At 47.0% G+C, this 18,377-nt stretch overlaps 1 protein-coding gene across 4 annotated transcripts in view; it reads right to left on the reverse strand.

Annotated features, from left to right (window-relative positions):
* Positions 1–18,377, reverse strand: part of TGFB1I1 (transforming growth factor beta 1 induced transcript 1) — a 148,661-nt gene that overhangs the window by 27,489 nt on the left and 102,795 nt on the right. For all 4 annotated transcript variants that reach the window (XM_083152177.1, XM_083152175.1, XM_083152176.1 and 1 more), the window contains exon 10: positions 18–99. In XM_083152177.1, the coding sequence (XP_083008303.1) occupies positions 18–99 (82 nt within the window). The remainder of the gene's footprint in view (positions 1–17; positions 100–18,377) is intronic.

Consider the following 18,377-nt stretch of genomic DNA (forward strand, 5'->3'; position numbering starts at 1 on the left):
TCAGGTTTAGGAATCACCTTCTTCTCCAATCTGTTTCCTGCAGATTTTGCAGCAGAAATGTTCTGGGTGCCAGGTCCGGCCGAGAGCAGTCACCAAGTTCTGTGTTAGATACACAACAGAGAATATAGAGAATGTGATTATACTGATAAAAAGGTGACAGAGAAAAGACTGGGGACTAGCAAAACAAAGATACATACACACAATCCCGTCAGCTGGTTACTGGTGGGAACATAATGACAGGACTGCCTACTCTCCCGGATTGGTCAGGAGGGTCCCGGAAATCGGGTCCCCCTGCCGGCCCCCTGGAAAAGTGGGCAAACCTCCCGCTTTCCCCTGCGCTCACCCATTCACCCTCGTCCTGTTGTTTAAATATTAAGATTTGCAGCTTTTCATGAGGAGCGGGGCTAAAAGTACATCGTTTAGCCCCTCCCCCTAATCCCGGTATTTGCCAGACTGGGGGAGGGGTTTGATGACACGAATATCAGGCCACACTCCCACAGTTCTGTTGACAGTCTCCTCTCCGGGCTTCTCCTGGAGAAAAGACTGTAAAAGTAGGCAGCCCTGTATAATGATGGTTAGGTAATGTCAGGAGGGCAAAGTCTCATCACCATTTGTCCAGTTGGTTCCATGTATGTAGACGTTGTGTGGCCATATTTACTATCACTGCCGCCAGCTTTGGTTTTAGGCAGTCCCAGAATTGGTATGGGTCATACGGTCGACAAGCATCAAGGTCGACACCTCGGAAGGTCTATAGGGTCATTAGGTTGACACAAGCATTAGGTCAACATGGGCAAGGTCGATAGTCAAAAGGTCGACATGGAGTATTTCGTACTACATGCATACCTATCTTCAATATACTGTCTATCGGGATTCCTGCACCAGTGCTGGTTATGGTAGAGTGAACCTCCGGCATTCTGATATATATATATATATCTCCAGACGGTGGCACTCACTCAAAATAAATGTCAGAGAGGCAGGAGTAATTTCAACGTTTCGGACTTTTAAGCAGCGGTTCTTCATCAGGATACACCGTTTATTAAAGGTTCTTAACCTATAAATGTTGATATTACTCCTGCCTCTGGGGTTATGGAGGGCACCCCACACAAGATGGCTTGTTGAGGATGTGCTGCTCACCTATGGACTTATATGTGTGTATATATATAGGTGGGTAGGTTTATCGGGTTGGCACTCTGGTCTTAGAATAAAAGTTCCGGTGCCGGGTACATAATAGAACAATAGATAGCACTTACCCCCTCATGGAAAGGATGGAACCGGCACAGGGATGTAAGTGAAGAAAACGTGGTTTATTTAGGAGTGCAGCATTGCACAAGGTGACAGGTGACGACCTGACAGCCGTTTCAACTGCTGGAAGCAGTTTTCATCAGAGGTGAGGTGCGTCCAGCAGTTGAAACGGCTGTCAGGTCAACAGCTGTCACCTTGTGCAAAGCTGCACTCCTAAATAAACCACGTTTACTTCACTTACATCCATGTGCCGGTTCCATCCTTTCCATGAGGGAGTAAGTGCTGTGTGTATATAACAATTTATTTGTATATTCTTGTGGAAAATAAATATTTGGACACCTACCAACCAGCAAGATTTCTGGCTCACAGAACTGTTAATTCTACTTTAACAAGCTCTTCTATCCTCCACTCATTACCTGTATTAATGGCACCTGTTTGAACTGTTATCTGTATAAACAACACCTGTCCACATCCTCAAACAGTAAGATTACAACCTCTCCACCATGGCAAAGACCAAAGAGCTGTCTAAGGACACAGGGACAATATTGTAGAGCTGCATAAGGCTGGGATGAGCTACTTGACAATATGCAGCAGCTTGGGGAGAAGAGATCAACTGTTGGCGCAATTATTAAAAAAATTGAAGAAATACAAGATCATGGACAATCTCCCTCGACGTGGGGCTCCATGCAAGATCTCACCTTGTGGGGTATCAATGATCTTGAGAACGGTGAGGAATCAGCCCAGAACTATAGACAGAGCCGGCCTCTTCATTGCAGGGGCTGGCGAAAGTATCGGCAGTCCCCGCCAGCGGCCGGCTCCCGCCAGGGGCGGGCGTACACGAGACGCTTTCGCACCACGTGGCAACGGAGCTTGCCCCGGGTCCCTGACGCCGGTCCCCATCACCGTCCCGACACCCCCCCCCCCCAAACCCTGCCCATCTCCCTGAAGCGGAGATGGGCGGGAACCTGCTGCACAGCCATCGAGAGTCTGGGACGCGTGTGCAAGGCGCAGTACAGTGTAGCCCCTGTCTACCGGCACTTGCCAGAGGGGAGGCTCTGGCGAGCCCCGGCCAAGTATGACAGGGGCTCCATCTGTACAAGGGGGTACCACAGTCACAAAGGTTACCATTACACACTAAGTTGTCATGTATTCAAATCCTGCAGCACCCAAAAAGTCATCCTGCTTAGCCCAGCACATGTCCAGGCCCATCTAAAGTTTGCCAGTGACCATCTGGATGATCTAGAGGAGGATTGGGAGAATGTCATGTGGTCAGATGAGAGCAAAATAGAACTTTTTGGTATAAACTCCACTCACCGTGTTTGGAGGGAGAAAAATGACGAGTGGCATCCCAAAAACACCATACCCACTGTGAAGCACGGGGGTGGAAACATCATTCTTTGGGGCTGCTTTTCTGCAAAGGGGATAGGATGACTGATCCGTATTAAGGAGAGGATGAATGGGGCCATGTATCGTGAGATTTTGGCCAAAAACCTCCTTCCCTTGGTAAGAGCATTGAAGATGGAACGTGGCTGCGTCGTCCAGCATGACAATGACCCCAAACACACCACCCAGGCAACTAAGGAGTGGCTCCTTAAGAAGCATTTCCCGGTCCTGAAGTGGCCTAGCCAGTCTCCAGACCTCAACCCAACAGAAAATCTGTGGAGGGAGTTGAAAGTCTGTGTTGCCTGGTGACAGCCCCAAAACATGACAGATCGGGAGAAGATCTGCATGGAAGAGTCGGCCAATATACCTGCTACACAGTGGCGTAACTATACCTCCGCAGCCCCCGCGGTGGCGGGGGGGCGCAGAGAAATTGGGGGCGCCGCCGGGGGGCTGCGGAGGTATAGTTACCTGTGGTCTTCGTCTCGCCCGGCTCTCTGCCGGGACCTCTCTGACGTCACGGTCCCGGCCGGCTCCTGCTGCAATGAAAACTGACTATTATAAAATGGCTGCCCCCATACTGCAGACAGTTTTCTGTCTGCAGTATGGGGGCAGCCATTTTCTAAGAGTCAGTTTTCATTGCAGCAGCAGGAGCCGGCCGGGACCGTGACGTCAGGCAGGTCCCGGCAGAGAGCCGGGCGAGATGCAGACTGCGGGGACAGGTAAGTGTAAGAAGGGGGGGGTCAGGTTAGGCGGGGGGGTGGCGGGCGGGCGGCGGCGGCGGGGGGTGGGGGGTGTTCGAGGGGGGAGGGGGGCGCCGAAAAACCATCCGGCGGGGGGGCGCTAAAAACTTAGTTACGCCCCTGCTGCTACAGTGTGCGCAAACCTGGTCAGGAACCACAGGAAACGTCTGACCTCTGTAAGTGCCAACTAAGGCTATATTACAAAGTATTGAGTGTAACTTTATGATTGTCCAAATATTTATTTTCCACAAGAATATACGGTACTTATGTAATAACTGGGCTCCCGTTTTTCTTATGAGACCGCGCCCGCTCGCCACGCTTCGGGCACGGTGGCTTGCTGCGCTCGCCACACTATATAAAATCAACTCCATGCGTAGTTGGATAGTAGGGGTATGAAAAAATGGGGTGTATTTAACATGGGAGCCCAGATAATACATACTGTAAGTACGGAATATACAAATAAATTGTTTATAAATCATACAATGGGATATCCAGTATTCCCCACATTCTGTCTCTCGCAGGTGAAGTGTACCTATGATGGAAATTACAGACCTGTCTCATTTTTTTAAGTGGGTAAACTTGCACAATCGGTGGCTGTCCAAATACTTTTTTGCCCCACTGTATTCCATAGACCAAAAACCTTACAGTTTCACATGTCCTATTAAGGCTTTTTACACATGATCTGGCATTTCAGAAACCGGTTGTAACTCTTCCACTCAAACTCCAAAAAACAATAAAATTCCTATAGTTAAGGCTGACACCTAAATTGATGTGTTCCTTGCACAATACAGAAATGTCATGACATCACAGCCTGTGGGTAAGTGCAGATTTAGCACTCTCACAATGTGAGATTGCTGTCACTAACACAATGGTAGAGATGCTAATTCACAGATGCAGTTTATGCAACTGTAGGTCTAAGATGAGGTAAGAAGAGTGCTCTGGCTCCTCACTCCAGCCAACACCACTGTGGATTGGGAAACATAAATGTGTGCATAGGGGAAAGACTAGGCAGCACTGATGGGGGAAACAAAACAAGAAAGATGGATAGAAAACAGTGGTGCATATAGGGGAGGTAAGATGGAGTGATGCAGTTGAGGGGGAGAAAGTGCAACAGATGGGGAGAGTGCCACAGATGGGGTAAGACAGTGGCACAGATGGTGAGTAGACAGAGTGGTGTGGATGGGTGGACAGTGCCGTGTGGATGAGGGGGACAGAGCAGCACAGATGGAGAAGGGTGAGAGCAGCACAGATGGGAAAAAAACTGTGGCATGGATGAGGGGGAGACAGAGCAGTGTGGATAGGTGGACAGTGCCCTGTGTCGTGTGGGACAATGGGCCGACACCAAAAAGGTTGACAACCATTAGGTCAACACCATTAGGTCGACAAACAAGAAGGTCGAAATGTCAAAATGGTCGACATGTCAAAATGGTCGACATGTCAAAATGGTCGACATGCAAAAAGGTCGGCACGGTCATTAGGTCAACATGGGGAAGGTTGGCAGTCAAAAAGTCGACATTGTTTTTTGGTTCAAAATGTCAACACAGTCAACATGGACACTAAAACGTAGCACCACATCCCCTCTCATGGCTCCCTACACTCACCATGCTTCAGGCACGGTGCCTCGCTGCATTCGGCACACTATTTTATTATCTCACCACACCCTAGTGGATGGTAGGGCATGAAATACCGCCTGTAAACTCATGTTGACTCCCAAAAAAGTGAAAAACCCCATGTCAACCTTTTGACTGTAAACCTAATGGTTATGTTCACCTATTTGAATGTTGACCTTTTAACATGTTGACCTTTTTGCATGATGGCCTTCTTGTTTGTCGATCTAATGATTGTCGACCTTTTTGGTGTTTACCCATTATACGACCGCCATGTTGATGAGGGTGACACCGCAGCACAGATGGAGAGGGGTGAGAGCAGCACAGATGGAACAAAACAGTGGCATGGATGAGGGGGAGACAGAGCAGTGTGGATGGGTGGACAGAGCAGCACATGTGGATTATGGTGACACAGCAGCACAGATGAGAGGGGTGAGAGCAGTTCAGATGGAAAGAAACCGTGGCATGGATGAGGGAGGCAGAGCAGCATTGATAAGAGGAATACAGACCCGACATTGGAGGTGGTATTTTCACCTAATCTTGGTGGGTGGCAACAAGGTATAATCCTTGGAGTGATTGCAAGGGCTAACTCGCCACCCCACCCTGCGACATAACCCTAACAGTGATCCTGATACCATCAGGATGTTGGCATGTCATGAATGGAGTAAGAGTGGTGAGGAGAATATGCAGCACTTATGGGAAGGGATACAGAGTGGTGCGGATGATGGGCAATGATGCAGATGGGTCATAGTTACCTCCCCTCCTGCATTCTGCAGGAGACTCCCTGAATTAGCAGCAATCTCCCTCTCTCCCTCATTAGTCTAGCAATCTCCCTCATTTCACCTAGCCCCCATTACACTGTTACATCATAGTTACCTCCCCTCCTGCATTCTGCAGGAGACTCCCTGACATAGCAGCAATCTCCCTCTCTCCCTCATTAGTCTAGCAATCTCCCTCATGTCACCTAGCACACATTACACTGATACATCATAGTTACCTCCCTTCCTGCATTCTGCAGGAGACTCCCTGACATAGCAGCAATCTCCCTCTCTCCCTCATTAGTCTAGCAATCTCCCTCATGTAACCTAGCCCACATCACACTGTTACATCATAGTTACCTACCCTCCTGGATTCTGCAGGAGACTCCCTGAAATAGCAGCAATCTCCCTCTCTCCCTCATTAGTCTAGCAATCTCCCTCATGTTACCTAGCCCACATTACACTGTTACACCATAGTTACCTCCCCTCCTGCATTCTGCAGGAGACTCCCTGAATTAGCAGCAATCTCCCTCTCTCCCTCATTAGTCTAGCAATCTCCCTCATTTCACCTAGCCCCCATTACACTGTTACATCATAGTTACCTCCCCTCCTGCATTCTGCAGGAGACTCCCTGACATAGCAGCAATCTCCCTCTCTCCCTCATTAGTCTAGCAATCTCCCTCATGTCACCTAGCCCACATAACACTATTACATCATAGTTACCTCCCCTCCTGCATTCTGCAGGAGACTCCCTGACATAGCAGCAATCTCCCTCTCTCCCTCATTAGTCTACCAATCTCCCTCATGTCACCTAGCCCACATTACACTGTTACATCATAGTTACCTCCCCTCCTGCATTCTGCAGGAGACTCCCTGAATTAGCAGCAATCTCCCTCTCTCCCTCATTAGTCTAGCAATCTCCCTCATGTCACCTAGCCCACATTACACTGTTACATCATAGTTACCTCCCCTCCTGCATTCTGCAGGAGACTCCCTGAATTAGCAGCAATCTCCCTCTCTCCCTCATTAGTCTAGCAATCTCCCTCATGTCACCTAGCCCACATTACACTGTTACACCATAGTTACCTCCCCTCCTGCATTCTGCAGGAGACTCCCTGAATTAGCAGCAATCTCCCTCTCTCCCTCATTAGTCTACCAATCTCCCTCATGTCACCTAGCCCACATTACACTGTTACATCATAGTTACCTCCCCTCCTGCATTCTGCAGGAGACTCCCTGAATTAGCAGCAATCTCCCTCTCTCCCTCATTAGTCTAGCAATCTTCCTCATGTCACCTAGCCCACATTACACTGTTACATCATAGTTACCTCCCCTCCTGCATTCTGCAGGAGACTCCCTGAATTAGCAGCAATCTCCCTCTCTCCCTCATTAGTCTAGCAATCTCCCTCATGTCACCTAGCCCACATTACACTGTTACACCATAGTTACCTCCCCTCCTGCATTCTGCAGGAGACTCCCTGAATTAGCAGCAATCTCCCTCTCTCCCTCATTAGTCTAGCGATCTCCCTCATTTCACCTAGCCCACATTACACTGTTACATCATAGTTACCTCCCCTCCTGCATTCTGCAGGGGACTCCCTGACATACCAGCAATCTCCCTCTCTCCCTCATTAGTCTAGTGATCTCCCTCATGTCACCTAGCCCACATTACACTGTTACATCATAGTAACTTCCCCTCCTGCATTCTGCAGGAGACTCCCTGACATAGCAGCAATCTCCCTCTCTCCCTCATTAGTCTAGCAATCTCCCTCATGTCACCTAGCCCACATTACACTGTTACATCATAGTTACCTACCCTCCTGCATTCTGCAGGAGACTCACTGAATTAGCAGCAATCTCCCTCTCTCCCTCATTAGTCTAGCAATCTCCCTCATGTCCCCTAGCCCCCATTACACTGTTACATTTTTGGGGAAAAAAGGAATGAGAGATAGATACATTTACATTGAATCATCAGAGCTATTTCCTAGCACTTTAACAAGTACAGTATAGTATATGTTACTCCTTTGGGGCTCATCTACTTTTGGATATAAGTCATTTTAAAAGATTCCACTGAAATATAACAGTACACACCCAAGCTTCTAGGTGCCACGTTCACAATCTCTTTTCACAATCTCTCCAAATATGGAACTATACGCGCCCTTTGGGTGGAGCATGACACGCCTCTTCAATTGGGTGCTTTACAAAATTCTATTACCAACTATAATCTCCCTGAAACTCGTTTTCAAAAGTAGGCAAGTATGAGATGGGTTGAAAACACTGGCATGGATGGCTTGAAAACTGGTGCAGATGGGAGAGAAGACAGTGTGGCAGAGTGATGTTGATGAGGGAAACACTGAGCAGCGCAGACAGAAGAAAACGGTGGTACGGACAAGGCACAGATGGGGAAAGACAGATGGTGCAGATACATTAGTACAGACTAGCACAGATGGGAGGACACAGCAGTAGGGTTTGGGGGCAGAAAGAGTAGTATGGAAGTGTATAGTGGAATTAAGTGTAGATCAGTGGTAGCCAACCCTAGCCCTCGAGAGCTACCAACAGTTCACATTTTCCAGACAACCTAGCTGCTGCACAGCTGCACTCATTAATCACTGACACATTTTAAAAGATCCACAGATGGAGCTAATTAGCTCACTTGTGATTCTGTGAGGAGACCTGCAAAACATGCACTGTTGGTAGCTCTCGAGGACTAGGGTTGGCTACTCCAGGTGTAGATGCATAGACGGTCGATGGGTTATTATAGTTTGAGCAATTAACCAAAATATTTGAGGGAGGTAAATGTGTATAATAAATGAGATGGATGTTGGAACAAGGTGGGAATGTTGTGGTGCCCGAATGGGATGGGTGTGGGCACTGAGTGGGATGGGAGCACCACATAACTGCTCAGACCTTCAGTTGCATAGACTGCATGTGTGTATTCCAATGAGCACACAAATCTGTGAATTAGCAGCTCCACGATTGTGAGAGTGCTGAATCTGCACTTACCCACAGGCTGTGATGGCATACCATATCTGTATTGCGCAAGGAACACGTCCATTAAGGCGTCAGCCTTAATGATCGGAATTTCATTGCTTTTTGGCATTTTAGTGGAAGAGTTACAGCAGGTTTCTGAAATGCCAGATCACGTGTAAGAAGCCTTAATGGGACATGTGAAACTGATGGAATTACCATATATACTCGAGTATAAGCCTACTTTTTCAGAACATTTATTATGCGGAAAAAGCCCCTCTCAGCTTATACTCGAGTGAGGGTCCCACTTGAGTCAATAAGTTTTACCAGTTTTTTTTGTTGTAAAATTAGGTGCCTCGGCTTATATTCGGGTCGACTTACGTATACTCGAGTATATACGGTATATAACTTTTTATTTTTTTTAACTTAGAAAATGTAGAATTTCACTGTAAGAAAAAACATTGGATTTTTAAAATGTTTAATGAAAATGTTTGTATAACATCACTGTTCTGTGCAAAATGCAAAAAATATTTATATTTACCAATTGTTTATACTTTTAAATTATGTCAAAATACTATATATTGCCTTAAAAAAACATGAAAAATATCAAAATATCCAAACTTTCAAGTGTTCCCTGAAAACTAGGAGGGGAAGCCCAAAGGGCTAAATAGAAGCGCTGGTTTTTATGTGTTTGAAGGATCACACTGATGCACACTGTTGCTGCCCCCTGTCAGAGTTTGTGTAACTCAGGCAGAACAGGGAAAGGATAAGGACATGCTTAGTGCAAACTACATGTCCTTCCCTGAAAACTCACCTCTTCAGGCAAGCCTATCATATTTAAGTTCTACATGCATAACCCTCTGAGGCACTCTGCATTCCCCCCTACAGTCCCATGCAGCCTGTGTGTCACACCCCTTACAGACCCTGCATGTTACCACCTATACAGTCCCCTGCACTCTGTGTGTCACACCCACCACAGTCTTCTGTTCCCTGTGTGTCTCCCCCTATAGTCCCCTGCACCCTGTGTCACCCCCTACAGACCCTGCATGTCACACCCCCACAGACCCTGCGTGTCAACACCTATGCAGTCCCCTGCACTCTGTGTGTCACACCTACCAGTCTTATGTGCCCTGTGGGTCACACCCCCCACAGTCCCCTGCACCCTGGGTTTCACACCCACCACATTCTTCTGTGTCCTGTGTGTTTCTTACAGTTCCCTGCACTCTGCATGTCTCCCCCCTACAGTCACTACACCCTGTGTGTTATCATCTTAAGGTCCCCTGTGTGTTACCCTGTATAGTCTGCTACACCGTGCCATCCCCTTTCAGCAGGGTTGCCTACATTGACAGTCTCCTCTCTGGAAGAAGCCCAATGAGGATGTTGTCAGCGTAACTGGGGGGGTGTCCTGGTAGGGGGGGGGGCTGATATGTGCATCATCAAGCCCCACCCACAGTCCTTCAAATACCGGGATTTGCAGGTCATGATGGCCTTTTAGCCCCGTCCCTCCGAAAAGTTGCAAATCGTGGCATTTTAACACCGGGTCAGGGTATTTAAACGTCAAGATGAGGCAGTGAGTGGGTGGGGCCGGTGGAATCTGGGAGGTTTGCCCACCTTTCCAGGGTGCCGGGAGGGGTCCCAATTTCCAGGACCTGCCTTACAGTATCCTACATCATGTATTACCCCCCTAAAGTGCACTGCACCATGTGTAGCCCCCTGCATGAGACTGCTTCCCGCTCTCTCCTTGTGCCCAACTGCCATTGCATAACAATTGAAATTTCCTATCTTTAAATGGGGCATATTTTGCTAAATTAAAAAAAACCTGTAACTTTCTGAAAAACCTCATCCCCAAAATGCACTATACTAGCACATGCTCTATCTAATATAACAAACCCCAATTCTTAATTCTTCCTCTAAGGAGTTATGCCTTCCCAAAAATCTCCTCATAGACTACATGAGAAAACACTATGTACAAAAAATTACAGATTTGAAACTGCGCCAAGAGCAGCTACATAAAGACCACCAAAAATAGAGGTCGCCAAACCTCCCAAAATCGAAATACAGAACATAAAAATAATGATGGCCCTTTAATGGCACACTTATCACCCGATGTATATGTATATATATATATATACACATACACATACACATATATACACATATATACACATATATATATATATATATATATATATATATATATATATATATATATATATATATATATATATATCGACCAATTCGACTGCACACTTGGGCTTACACACAGCAAGAAACGGCTGACTCCTCAGGTACTCTGCAACGTTTCAATGTTTAATACATTTTTTTCAAGCACAACATATAAATGAACATACACATACCTTTATAGGTCCACCCTCACCCACCAACGTGTAGCGTTTCCGGTCCGGGACCACGCACCCAGCCGGGACGCAATCCACTGACGTCATCAAGGCGTTCCTGTTGTCCAGGTTACCAAGACGCTTCAGATACAATATAAAACACCTCCTGACATCGTGAGAAAACATGACATAATATCAGCAAAAAGAACAGGCTCAAAAAGTCAATTTAGCGATCCCACATAGAACCACACTCATAAAAATATGACAATCAATAGCATAAACTGGGATTACTCAAATAAAGATTTTAGATAATGATCATAAAAAACAATTGAGACCCAGCTGATCATTAAGCCCAAATGGGGCCAATGTGTTCAATCGTACAATCCATTGGCTTTCCCTGCGTAACAATAACATGCCTCTGTTTTCTCCCCTCTTAGGGGGGGGGATATAGTCTATCATCCTATATCGCAAGGAGGTTAACAAATGCCTGCACTCCGCAAAGTGGCGGGCGACAGGCTGCTCACTGCCACCCACCTCCAAAGCGAGTTTAATGGCAGACCTGTGAGCTGCCATACGCTCCCGGAACATTCGCTCCGTCTTACCAACGTATGACAGCCCACAGGGACACACAATTTGATATACCAGGAACCTCATTTTACATGTAAGGTGGTGCCTTATTTCAAACATTTTTCCTGACTGAGGGTGAGGGAAACTACTACCCTTCAATAAAAATCCACATGTAGTACAACCACAGCCAAAACAGCCATTACTAGCCTGGAGAAAATGCTTGCCTTTTGTGCCCTTCATATCAGACATGTCCGTCTTCACCAAATAATCTCGCAAGTTTCTAAGTCTAGGGTTTTGAAGTTAGAGAGGAAGGATTTATTGGTAAAAAAACCTGCCAATCCATCCTCCAAGAAAATGTTACCATGGCCCACAGTATTCAACCCGCTTAGCAAACAAATCCAGAGGGTGGCAAAACAAAATTGGCCTCTGGTGACATCTGATGAGTCTTTGGGGTTGGCTGACACCAGACTCCTCTCATGTTATAGGAGGGGAAGAAACTTGCGAGATTATTTGGTGAAGACGGACATGTCTGATATGAAGGGCACAAAAGGCAAGCATTTTCTCCAGGCTAGTAATGGCTGTTTTGGCTGTGGTTGTACTACATGTGGATTTTTATTGAAGGGCAGTAGTTTCCCTCACCCTCAGTCAGGAAAAATGTTTGAAATAAGGCACCACCTTACATGTAAAATGAGGTTCCTGGTATATCAAATTGTGTGTCCCTGTGGGCTGTCATACGTTGGTAAGACGGAGCGAATGTTCCGGGAGCGTATGGCAGCTCACAGGTCTGCCATTAAACTCGCTTTGGAGGTGGGTGGCAGTGAGCAGCCTGTCGCCCGCCACTTTGCGGAGTGCAGGCATTCGTTAACCTCCTTGCGATATAGGATGATAGACTATATCCCCCCCCTAAGAGGGGAGAAAACAGAGGCATGTTATTGTTACGCAGGGAAAGCCAATGGATTGTACGATTGAACACATTGGCCCCATTTGGGCTTAATGATCAGCTGGGTCTCAATTGTTTTTTATGATCATTATCTAAAATCTTTATTTGAGTAATCCCAGTTTATGCTATTGATTGTCATATTTTTATGAGTGTGGTTCTATGTGGGATCGCTAAATTGACTTTTTGAGCCTGTTCTTTTTGCTGATATTATGTCATGTTTTCTCACGGTGTCAGGAGGTGTTTTATATTGTATCTGAAGCGTCTTGGTAACCTGGACAACAGGAACGCCTTGATGACGTCAGTGGATTGCGTCCCGGCTGGGTGCGTGGTCCCGGACCGGAAATGCTACACGTTGGTGGGTGAGGGTGGACCTATAAAGGTATGTGTATGTTCATTTATATGTTGTGCTTGAAAAAAATGTATTAAACATTGAAACGTTGCAGAGTACCTGAGGAGTCAGCCGTTTCTTGCTGTGTGTAAGCCCAAGTGTGCAGTCGAATTGGTCGATATGTATCCCGCTGCTGTGTGGAGGATATGCACCGGGCGACAGATGCGAATTTCTGCATAGAGTGCCGGTTACTGCATGGATATATATATATATATATATATATATATATATATATATATATATATATATATATATATATATATATATATATTAGAGATGTGCAGGCTCCGATTTACTCTGATTTACTCTGATTTCAAAGCAGGATCTTATTGGCTATCCCAAATCATATGACCGTTGTTGACAGTTGATAGCCAATAAGTTCCTGCTTTGAAATCAGAGTAAATCAGAGTAAATCAGAACCCGCACATCTCTAATATATATATATGTAATTCTTTATTTCTTTATTTATTTATATACACATATATGAAGTAGCTTCCTTCTTGTCAAAGTCCTGTTAGTGACATTGCAAATGGTATTGAAGGGAAAGTATGCCTTTTTGCAGATGACACAAACATATGCAACAGAGCAGACACACCAGTAAATCAAATGACTGATGAGCTAAGTAAACTTGAGCTAAGTAAGCTTGAGAATTGGTCAAGAGCATGGCAAATACAGTTTAATGCTAAAAAATGCAAAATTATGCACTTGGTATTCAAAAACCAATATAGTATCAAGGGTACTATAATGGAAACTACTGAGGAGGAAAGAGATCTAGGAGTCACTATTTCAAATGACTTAAAGGCAATGTAGCAAAGCAACGAGGAAGGCTAGTCAGATGCTTGGTTGCATTGGGGGCCTTATTCTGCTTGGTGCGGTCCGTTACGATATCTTTCGGAGGGCGCATTTTAGCCATCTGCGCATGCGTAGGCAACGCAATACGCATGTGCAACGTATTGTCTCCGCACTCGTTCTCCCCAATACCGTCCAGAAATGTGCACCGAATTGACTCGAGAAATATGGGCGTCATTCGGCCCTACACAAGGGCGCGGTTTCAAAGTGGGCAAAACTGGGTGTAAATCTGGGCGTACACGAGGGAGTGCACGAACTGTGGTAGGCGTGCATTCGGACACGACACCGACTGCAAACGAACCAACATGCATGAAATATGCAGTGTGCATAAGCAAGTTTCACTTTGCGGAGAGCACTTGTTCATGCACTAGGCATTCGGTTCGCCCAATTAGTATGCCCGCACCTGAAGCACTCTCAGCTGACCACAATACAATCCCCTCCTCTACTCATTAGTGATTAATTACACTCTTTTCACAGGTTCAATTGGAACCACTAAAGGCCCCCATACACTATGCGATTTTGGGACGACTTCATCCGATTTCGGCACTTTGTGCCGATAATCGGGTGAAATCGGCCCAAAACCGTAGGTGTGTGATATCTGATCCGATCCGATGCGCGGTCCCGTGCGCATCGGACCGGATCAGGGAGGTCGGACGGTCTGTACATACGATCACGTCCGACCTCCCTGTATGCATATGCCTGCCACCTGACAGGCATATGCATGCAGACACCGGGGGAGCAGTGAGGCGGGCAGCGGGTCCCTGAGCACCGGCGAGTGCTGCTGACTGACCTGGCCGGGCAGTGTACTTACACATAGCAGCAGCGGGGACGGGCAGCGCAGTGGCGGCTATTATATTTTTAAAATACTTGTCAAATGACCGGCCGCTCTCTGATTGGCTGAGAGCTCTCCGGCCAATCAGAGAGCGGCCAGTCATTTGACAAGTATTTTAAAAATATAATAGCCGCCACTGCGCTGCCCGTCCCCGCTGCTGCTATGTGTAAGTACACTGCCCGGCCAGTTCAGCAGCGCTCACCGCACCCGCTGCCCGCCCCCACCACCGCTGGCCGCCGCTGCCCGCCCCCACCACCGCCGCCGCTGCCCGCCCCCACTACTCCTCACCGCCCTGCAGCTCCCCGGGTTTTTTTTTACATGGGATAAATCGCATGCGATTTATCCCATGTAAAAAATGGCACATCAAGTGCCAAATTGTATGTGAGCCTCCCGGGGAGCTGCCGGGCGGCTCGCAGGTAAATTGGGTCCGACTTGTCCCTAGGACAAGTCGGCCTAATGTATGGGGGCCTTAAAACAGGTAAAGGGGCAACAATGAAGTAATAACACTTAACATGATTGAAGGGTTAATCTAAAGTGGTAGTAATGTGTTTATGCATCAATTAGGAATTAATTGATTACATTTAAAAATAAACCATTTTTTTATGAGGTTGGCTAATTGCATAAGTGTGTCATGTTGCAGATGCATGAGTTCCGAATACAGTAGTGAGGTTTGCGGAAATACACCGAATCGGTGCGTACGGCCAGCTTCCCGTACATTCGGACGCTATAAGACCGTGCACAATCTTTGTGTTCCCACCGCACACGCACGTTTGGATGTAGTCTGAAAACACTCCCTCTTCTTCCCGAGTCCGTCCAAACAGATGCAGACGACCTGTGGGCGTGTGTTCTTAGAATGTCCGCACAGCGTGGCGTTCGGGCATTTACGAAAGAATTCGGAACGGACCGCACCAAGCAGAATAAGGCCCTGGGAGAGGAATCAGTAGCAGAAATAAAGACGTAATAATGCCACTTTATAGGTCATTGGTACGGCCTCATCTGGAATACTGTGTCCAGTTCTGGAGGCAATATCTTCAGAAGGATATAAATACATTGGAGAGTGTACAAAGAAGGGCAACTAAAATGGTTCATGGCCTACATCACAAAACTTACCTGGATAGACTAAAAGATCTTAACATGTATAGTTTGGAGCAGAGAAGGGAAAGGGGGGACATGATAGAAATCTTCAAATATATCAAGGGTTTTAACATAGTACAGGAGGGAAATATTCTTCAAAGGAAAAGAAGTAATAGAACATGAGGACATGCACTGACACTGGTGGGAGGTAGGTTCAGGGGAAATGTTAGAAAGAATTACTTCACAGAAAGGGTAGTGGATAAGTGGAATAGCCTCCCATCAGAGGTGGTAGATGCTAAGGGGCGCATTTATCATTATAAAGCGATGCCGGCGTGATGACATAGCCGGCCATCGCATTGCGGTATCATCTGATACCGCCTGGATTTATCAAATTGAGGGCGCAGGGACAGGGCTCCGATAGGAGCCCGTCCCTGCGAAGCCCTAACCCGGAAGCCGGGAGGTCAGCGCATGCGCGGTTATGCGCTGACCCCCGCCAACCCCTGTGACCGCACTGCTCCGCTCGGCAGTGCAATCCCGAAGCCATAGGCTACACTGGGCTATCGCCATATCAGAATGGCGATAGCGCAGGGGTGCGATGCCGGGCTGCTTGATGTTGATACATCGGGCAGCTCCGCATCCCCCATAGAAACCTATGGGGGATGCGGCCGGCGGCGCTGCAGGGAGGATCGCAGCAGGGATCGGGGGGATATTTGGGGGATACTAAATATTTGCGGTGATTGCGGGATTTAACCGCAAATATTGCTTGATAAATGTAGCCCTAAGACAGTAGAACAATTTAAACATGCTTGGGATAGGCATATACATACAAAGAAATAAGGATCAAAAAGGGTCGAGATGACCTGAAGGGTAAAAAAACGGGCAGACTAGAAGGGCCAAATGGTTCTTATCTGCCGTCAAATTCTATGTTTCTATGGGGCCCATTTATCAAGCAATATTTGCGGCTAAATCCCCGAAAACACACGTTTTCAGGGTTTAGCCGCAAATACTAAGTATCACCTAAATGTATCCCTGCTGCGTTCCCCCTGCAGCGCCACCGGCCGCATCCCCCATAGGTATCAACATCGGGCAGCCTGGCATCGCAGCCCTGGCCTATCGCCATTCTGATGTGGCTACACTTCGCACTGCCCGGGCGGCAGTGGGGTCAGCGGGGTTGTGGGGGGTCAGCGCATAACCGTGCATGCGCAGACCCCCCCGGCTTCCGAGTCAGGGCTTCGCAGGGACGGGCTCCTTTCGGAGCCCTGTCCCTGCGCCCTCAAGCATCATACATTCCGGTGATATGATCGCATTTTACAATGTAATATTCCGCCCAGATCGCATTGTAAATGCGATCTTGATAAATGCGCCCCTATGTCCTTCTCCATGTTGTTCTCTACTTGTTCCTCAGTAATTTTACATAGACAAGAGAGGAAAAAAAAATAGTATAGTATGTCTAAGACAAAAAAATGTTCACCTGAAGGGATACAAATCTTCCCCTATGGGTGTTGTTGATTTAACCGGACCCTGGGGCCTACCGACGGGCTCAAGATAGGCAAGTATCAGTATGTATGGGCTTTGGATGTATTAAAGTTTTATTTTAATGGGTGTCAGTGTGTGTTTGTTTAACTATTTATTTTACTGTAGAACTACAAGTGCCAGCGGGCCCTTTAATACCCTGCATGCTGGGACATGTGGTTCTCCAAGTCCCAGGATGCTGGGTGGCTTGCTGGGACTCATAGTTCATTGTTTTTACACCAAATATCAGCTCGATGCCCACCACGCAGGGGCATCGAGGACAGCCTCGGGCTTCAGCATGGGCAGGTAAGTTCTGGAGGGGGGGACCCCTTCTTTGGGGGGGTCCCCACTCCCCCAGGGCCCCTGCCCATGGAGACCAGTCAGAGGGTGAATGCTTTGGCCAGAGGGACTTGTATAAAAAGCTGGTTGGTTGGGCCCGGTGCTGGTTCTTGAAATACGGGGGACCCCTACTCATTTTGTCCCCCGTATTTTGGGAACCAGGACCGGCCCTTGAGCCTGGTGCTGGTTTTATAAAATCCAGGGGAACCCTATTTGTTTTCCCCGTGATTTTATGAAACCAGGACGGGCACTTTGAGCCCGGGGCTGGTTATGCTCAGGAGAGGGGACCCCACGCCATTTTTTTTTTACGGTTTTTTTTTAACTCTATTTTTACACCAGAAACATGCACAGATCACAATGATCTGTGCATATCTCTGACCAATTCGCACATCAGACCCTGGTCTGAAAAAAGTGCGATTTATATCAACCAAAAAGTGCAATTTCCATTTGCGCATGCCATTAAATAAGTGATTTGTATACTTTTCTGTGCGAAAACATCTGGATGCGAATGAAGTGCGATTTTTTACGCAATTTTAGAAAGTGCGATTTATTGCCCAAAAAATTTGAAAAACGGGCCGTTGCGCACCCTATTAAATGTACGATTTGGCCAAAAAAATGCGAAAAAATGCGAAATCGTCGTTTCAATGCGAAAATATCACAAAAAAACACAAATCGACTCTTATTAAATGTCACCCATTGTGCAGGGTGTATGCCTCATTTTTTTTCAAACACTGGGGCTGATGTATTAAGCCTGGAGAAGTGATAAAGTGAAAAGGGATAACACAGCAGCCAACATGCCCCTAACTGCCACATTACAGGCTGGGTTTGAAAAAAAATACCTAT

This window comes from Crinia signifera, chromosome 7 (assembly GCF_055691185.1).
Source record: "Crinia signifera chromosome 7, ASM5569118v1, whole genome shotgun sequence".
In the NCBI taxonomy this organism is placed as follows: domain Eukaryota; kingdom Metazoa; phylum Chordata; class Amphibia; order Anura; family Myobatrachidae; genus Crinia; species Crinia signifera.